This window comes from Diaphorina citri, unplaced genomic scaffold, assembly GCF_000475195.1.
Source record: "Diaphorina citri unplaced genomic scaffold, Diaci psyllid genome assembly version 1.1 scaffold39, whole genome shotgun sequence".
Lineage (NCBI taxonomy): Eukaryota > Metazoa > Arthropoda > Insecta > Hemiptera > Psyllidae > Diaphorina > Diaphorina citri.
Window position 1 is genome coordinate 337,051 of NW_007377476.1, and position 7,906 is coordinate 344,956.

Sequence of the window (7,906 nt, forward strand, 5' to 3'; positions counted from 1 at the left end):
GTTCCCAATAGGTATCCTCCAGATTGTACCTTATTGGTTTAAAGAGAAGGTTCACAAATTTATTAAGGAGCGAATACATGTCATTACTATGAACTGGACCCCTTTATCTTCGGTTTTTAAGTTGGTAGGTGGATGTATATTTGAGTGAACTTTGTCGTATGTAAAATTCTACTTTTTTTAGTAATTACAACGTACTCCTAATGTTTTAGTTTCAAGGTACAAGTATTTCCCATTACATTTATTTATTTAGCTCCCTAGGAGATAACTAACCACAAAGTATCAATATTAATTATCCGAAAAATCCCGTTGATTCGACAAAAAGAAACACGTGATTACCTTAATCGGAAATCATAATTTTAATATAGATAGGTTAATTTCAGCAAACACTCTCACTCATTTATCAACACGAAAGAGTACTCAAATCTGTCTGATATTCACGTTTCTTTCTTAAACTTACACATTCATTGTTTTGAGGTTTTCGTGGATCTTGGTCCGAAAAATCCCGTTGATTCGACAAAAAGAAACACGTGATTACCTTAATCGGAAATCATAATTTTAATATAGGTTAATTTCAGCAAACACTCTCACTCATTTACCAACACGAAAGAGTACTCAAATCTGTCTGATATTCACGTTTCTTTCTTAAACTTACACATTCATTGTTTTGAGGTTTTCGTGGATCTTAGTTCATTTGTACTGACATCGTGGTTATTGCTTTTCTTATTACGCCTACCGCGCGAGCGATACTCTCGTAATATTGTTCGCTTTAATATTTTAACTTTCTATTTTATATTTTATTTTATGGTCTGTTGACTATATTGTGAATGAAAGTAAAGTGTTCATAAGTGTGGCTCTTATCATTGTTCATTTACTACGAGACGTCTTCTGATCTTCAAGTCTTCCAGATCAGAGGAACAGTCATTGTGTTACCGAATATTATCTCATATCTGTAATATTTTTTTTTTTACTATCAGGAATATTTTTTTGGTACCTTGTTTTTAATTTTATTCAGTCTTTTTCTATTATTTTAGTGAGTTTTTAAAATAATATCTTTTCATCCAAGAATATTGGGAGATATTTTTTTAACATGTAAGTACATACGTGAACTTTGATGGATTTTATTCCTCAGCTTTTTCTGTCTCTTTGAATTTATTTCAACGGCAAATTTTTGAGCTTTTATTATATCTACTTGGGCTTTAAGTTACGATGTTAGCTTTAAGTTGTGGAGAAATTACATGTCTAGGTACATAAAGATTATTTCACTTTCTTTTAGAGTAAAGCTACGCCTTCCTTTACTCGGCATTTGTTTTGTAGATTCGCAAAACTTGAACAAGTGGGACTCTGTCAATTTGGAATGCGAATTGGCATCTTGAGCATCATTTGTATCTTTGTATTTGCATTATGTATCTTTGTATGTAAGCAATTTGAGCATCCCTCTTGTAATGTACAGTCAAAAGTCTGATCTGTACTTGGCAACTATAGAACTGTAAAATTGTTCTTTATTCGCAGAAGCTAAAACCTGGTAATCCCAATACTTTCAATTGTTACTGATGGTTTTGTTTGCACTGATAATCCCAATACTTTCAATTGTTCAGGTTTTGTCGATGTACAATAAGCAATTTGAGCATCCCTCTTGTAATGTACAGTCAAAAGTCTGATCTGTACTTGGCAACTATAGAACTGTAAAACTGTTCTTTATTCGCAGAAGCTAAAACCTGATAATCCCAATACTTTCAATTGTTACTGATGGTTTTGTTTGCACTGATAATCCCAATACTTTCAATTGTTCAGGTTTTGTCGATGTACAATTAGTGTATTGATGATAAAGATACGTATTAATTAATGCTGAAGATTATTTCTAGAAAGGTTCGTCAGAGAAGTCCAAACTGTTGGTACATAGGGCCATTTTTTCGGCAAGAATAAAAGGCGTTGCACGATCGAATGCTTGATCCCTGTGGAAAAATGGAATTTAATCCTCACTTAACTTTTTCTTTTTTTACGTTGTTCACATAATTTTCTACCCCTAAGCGTTAAGTGGTTGAACATGCTTCAGGCAGTATTCATTTTGTCTACTCGTTTTGAATTTAATCCTCACTTAACTTTTTCTTTTTTTTTTTACGTTGTTCACATAATTTTCTACCCCTAAGCGTTAAGTGGTTGAACATGCTTCAGGCAGTATTCATTTTGTCTACTCGTTTGCTACTTTTGAGTGGAAGGTAACTACCAAATGAGCGTAATGTTTTTGGTATTCTCTACCACCTAACCTAACAATAGGAGATCCTTTTTTTTTTACAAAAATCAATTTTATTTATTTATAAACAGGTAATGTTTTTGGTATTCTCTACCACCTAACCTAACAATAGGAGATCCTTTTTTTTTTACAAAAATCAATTTTATTTATTTATAAACATATACAATAACTCTCTCTCTCTCTATTGATGATTTTACTCCTTGTCTAAACTGTAGACATAATTGTCTACAATTGAATTGTACTCATACTATTCTCTTCCCCTCCTAGGCAACTGTTTTCTCATGATCCCTGTATCGTCAGTGTGTGAGTTCTCTTCAGTGACCGCAGCCATTGATGATTTTACTCCTTGTCTAAACTGTAGACATAATTGTCTACAATTGAATTGTGCTCATACTATTCTCTTCCCCTCCTAGGCAACTGTTTTCTCATGATCCCTGTATCGTCAGTGTGTGAGTTCTCTTCAGTGACCGCAGCCCAAGGGCGTACCTACTCTTCCATGTCTGCAACCAGGATTATGAGGATAATGAGATATCCTGTGGCTCCTGTAGATTCTCCTGTGACGTCACACCAGGAATATATTTCACGTCACGTGACGGGATCTACACAGGATATGAACTTTGATAAAAAGGTAACTGTCTCCATACAAATGTCCGTCCAATTGAATGTTATTTTTACCGGCAGTCATATCAACAAGAAAATAAAGAGCATAAACAGCATTCTGTTTCCGGTAATAAGATGACTTGAGTGTCAGACAATATTTATTATTTTTCTCCGATGTTTTTACTTTTTTTTTAATTGATCTCACTTTCACACGAATAAAATTTCTAACCATTAAACTTATCACCAAAACATAATTCTGCTTTTTTTGTGTGTGTGACATGAAAGATGAAACTACTTACGAGTATAACTAGAAATAATTAAGCTCAATAAATGGTATTCTCAGATTCCACATTAATCTTGTATTCCACACGTAGGGTAGTGGCCCTTGTAGTTTAGTTTTCCACGTTTTTATCACGATCTCCCAATTTCAGTTTTCTTTGAACCCAGCATCATTATTCTTGGCCACTGGGTAACTTAGGCGGGCTGTTTCAATGCCTTCATAGAGAGATATTACGATCTCTATTTAATAACCTCGCCAAATTGTTTTGAAATAGGTTTGTCCGCAGCGGGCTGTTTCAATGCCTTCATAGAGAGATATTACGATCTCTATTTAATAACCTCGCCAAATTGTTTTGAAATAGGTTTGTCCGCAGCATTTATCGTCATTTAATTGTACACTAACTGTTGGTTTCATATACAGGTGAAATTGCAAAAGAGGCTAGATCCGCCCACAATACTTAGAACATTATTCAGGCTATGATAAATACCCAATACTTACATTTATTCCTATGCACTAGTACCAATGGATACTTAGATATAACTACCTTACATTTGGTTCAGTCAACAGAAAACGTATCCTCCATTTCTGCATTGAAAACAGAGTCCTACTTACATTTATTCCTATGCACTCGTACCAATGGATACTTAGATATAACTACCTTACATTTGGTTCAGTCAACAGAAAACGTATCCTCCATTTCTGCATTGAAAACAGAGTCATGTACGATACACACTCCTGCACCGTCTTATTATTTGGTAACACAAATACAGAGAAAGTAACACTAATCGAGATTTTTTTCATGTTATTTTTCTTTCCATTCTAATGTGTACGTCTAATGCTCGTATGTTTTATGTTCAGGCAACTCTTCCGTTCCTCTTGTAAACTTTTGTCATTCTGTGAGATTTTTGAGATGGGAACAATTTACAAACCTTATGACCTCCCAATCAGTTTAGTAGGGTAAATACTTACCTATAAAATCACTGACGTAAAAAAAGTTCTTCCAAAGGGAAGTACCCTTACTCATAGAACAATGCTATCGCAGTAACACATTCCATTTTTCGTGTCTATGTAAGCCAGACAAGTTTTGATTTAGATACCTACTTTAATTTTAACAGCAACAAATTAGGGTGAACTAATCACAATCTAATAACAATCAGTAAACATTTAGAAATAAAGAGTTTAAGAATTGACTGTTTGTGGAAATTCAACAGGTTCTAGTCCGGAAGGAAAGTGAAAGACCTGCACCTACCTAGTTATAATGAACTTGTTTATTTGTAAGGACTTGAGAGATCATTTTCTTCACTTGGCTAGCTCCTAGTCCCATGTACAATTTATTATGAGATAACATCTCATTATACCATTAGATAGTTTTATGTGTGGATAACTTCCACGGCGCAGGAGATTGTCAGTTTATTGTTGCAAATGTGATACTATCTATGCACTCGTATGCGATTGTAAAAATAATAATAAATGCTAGCGGAGCAAAAGAAAAAACCTTCATTAGTTTTATTTTTGATCGACTTTTAAAGTTATATTCATTTTAAGGACTTTATTTGTTGATAGCTAATGCAATTAAATCCACGTGATTTTACGTTAAAATACAACTGGCTGTGTAGTTATTGCCTCTGTTGAATCCTAATTCTTGTGACAGTCTAAATTAACTTTATTATTCCCATTATTTTTGTTTCAGTAACCCAAGCGTACCATGCTGTAAGATTTGACTTACTGGTGCCATTATAGAAAAGTTGTAAAATGGCATTTTTCCTGTTGTCCGTTTTCATACCTTGGATATTAATAGTTTCCTGTGAAGAACAATTGTCGTACGTCGTCACATCGAAACCATATTATATCCAAGCCAATGACAATGTCAACAAAATACAACGTGACTTCAGTAATGATAACATTGGTGAAAACGAAATCAGTGAAACCATGGAAAATCTCTACACGGATTGTGAACTGAACAATTCTTGTGGTCATGAAGACACCAGAGCTGCAAACTTTGACGCCACGTTCAAACCGTTCCCACAAGATGAACTCGAGAAAATACTGAAGAAATATGGAAAAGATAAAATGTCGGACAGAATTTCTAGTTCCAAAGGAAGACCATCCAACTCGAATGAGATTTCATCTTCACTTTCTTTTCACCCCGTGACGACTGAAAATACTTTCGACAAATCTAAATCTTGGAGTTTACTGACATCACAAACGAATGATGAATCTAAAGATTCTGATAGACTTGGCTGGGTTACTCTAGAACCTGTGGCCTGGTCTACAAGTCAAATTCAAAAATGGAAACCAAGTATCCAATCAGTGCTCACGAAAGAAAAAGATAGTGAAGATGAAGATGACTCTCATTGGAACACTCCTGCCCCTAAACCACATTTTGACTCCCTTGGGTGGAATCCTAACAAACATCCTTGGCACTCTGCCAAACCTTCACAAGATAATCTAAAACCAGATTACGAATTTGAAAAGCCTTCCAACTTGTATTTGGACCACAAGTATGAACCCCTCAAAACACCCTATGAACCTATGAAGCACGTATATGATCCCTTGAAACCTACCTATGATCCTCTGAAACCTATTTATGATTCTCTTAAACCAACTTATGACCCTATACAACCCACGCTGGAAAGTATTCAAGGCGCATATGATAAACCTGCTTATAATCCAATTAAACCTACGCTCGATGCACTTGGGTTAACTTACGATTCAGGTAAACCAAGCTATGAATCAATTAAACCAAATCTCGAGTTCAATCATAAACCATACTGGAACTTGAATCAAAACTACGATTCCAAACCAACCGTGACCAAAGTTCAGCCTGCATGGAATTCTCCGGTATCTTCCAATGGTATGCCTCAAATCATCACATCTCATAATCAAGATCAGTTTGCTTCCTACCTGCAGTCTCAACAACAGAAACCTGCTGGACTATATGAGCAAAACAATCATATCTCAATGCAAGGGGGAGGGGGAGGAGATCCTGGGGATAATGATGGGCACTGGGTACTTCTATCCAGCACTCGGGAATATAGCGGCCCCGACAGACAGAGAAATCTTAGTCGTTCACTCAAAAGCAAAGAGATCTATCGGAACTCGATACCTCTCACTATAACAGCTTTGAAACCAGAGTCTCTCAGCAAGAAGATCAGTCGAGCTATTGATCACAACGACTACAAGAATTATGTTCCTTTGACTAGCTCCTCCAGTAATGGAACAGAATATAGAAGAAAATCAATCCCACTCATCATTACAGCTCCTAGTCTGAACAAGCAGTCACATTCCCACTATGATAGACAAGAGAGGAAGTTGGAGCCTTTTCCTCAAGAAGAGTCTAACAACTCCCGAACTGCAAGGCGAATGGTGCGACTGACGGTTCTACCACCAGTGAACGGTTCTAATGTTGTAACGTCACATAATGGCATGATAGAAGTTGAAAATACTAAGCTGACAGTGGATGAATCTCATCGGGAACATGTAGCAAGAATGATGAAGTTAGAACGGCAAAACTCTGGCAATCCGTTTGAAGCTGGAAGTAGAATGCAACGGGATACAACGTCACTTCCTTCTAACAAGATGACGATGATGCTCCCCATAGTGATCGGAAGAAGACGTAGGAGATTCGAACCCAATCACTTGAACTATTATCCACGAAATATTCTAACCGCTACTCATTAAGACTAAACTGTGCTATAACCCAATACCTTGATCCCTGGGTGATGAGAATACTTTACCGGGTGGCCTAAACAAAAACTTAGCTAGACAAAAAAAAAAAATGAACGGCTTTAATTACAACTAACAATATTCACGAATTTTTCCTCTTTTGTTACTGATTTTGGATTTTTTTCCTTCTACATATTTATGTCCCTTGGTGTTCTTTTGTGACATTTCACAAATCTTTCGATTTCGAAAGATTAAGTTCTTTGAGATGCTGTTTGCTGTTTTAAAGCTTGACATTTTCGTCTAAATTTAGTAATTGCAAAGTTAAATTTTGAAAACAGAAGTACCTATCGTTTTTTTGGCCAGTGATGTAATTAATCATTTCCATCTCCTTGATCAGATGATTAGTCATCACTCCTGAAATCTATTGCAACATGCACTTCCAATGATACCACTGTAGTCTGGCGTGTAATAGACCATTATAAAATCGATTTAGAATATTTAGATGATAATAGTATTTATAGTTCAGTATTGAGGTAGAAATTAAGGCAATAGGTAAAGGTCTAAACTCATTCTACTTTTGTAGCGTGATTTGATTTTGAATAGCTACGAAGTTGGGTGTCATTAATTTATTCACTTTGATTGTAGGTAGGTACGTATTTGTAACAAAGGAGAAAATTATTCCATATTTTCCACATCGGAAAATGTGATGATTTGATGAAAAGGCTATATTCTATGCTTATATTGCTTTTCATTCAGTTTCTTTTACGGGTCTATCGTAGGTAAATGTTCTTGGTTCCAATTTTACACTTTCACATCCTGGCGGTTAGAGTTTTTTGGGAAGATTTTGCACGTTAGGTACTTTTTTCCGGTCATTCCAAACAAATTAGAAAAATGTTTTGGAAAACAATTTTACCGGCAGTTCATTAATAACTATTAGATATAAGCGATAGCTATAGTAACCGTTAGGTTTTGTGAACCATTTTTGTAAGTATTTTTATTGGGTTGTTCATTTTTGTATGATCATTGTTTCATACCTATTGTGTCAATAATGATGCAGTGTTTATGCAATTTGTTCAATTAAGTATGTCTTTAGGACAAGGCGAGTATGT

General features: G+C 35.4%; 1 protein-coding gene across 1 annotated transcript; it reads left to right on the plus strand.

Moving 5' to 3' along the window:
- The first annotated feature begins 1,014 nt into the window (after nt 1–1,014).
- LOC108252886 lies at nt 1,015–6,910 on the plus strand. The gene is made up of 2 exons (XM_017445742.2): nt 1,015–1,089; nt 4,822–6,910. The coding sequence occupies exon 2, from the start codon at nt 4,884–4,886 to the stop codon at nt 6,810–6,812; it is 1,929 nt and encodes a 642-aa protein (XP_017301231.1). The 5' UTR covers nt 1,015–1,089; nt 4,822–4,883; the 3' UTR covers nt 6,813–6,910.
- Nucleotides 6,911–7,906: the final 996 nt, after the last annotated feature.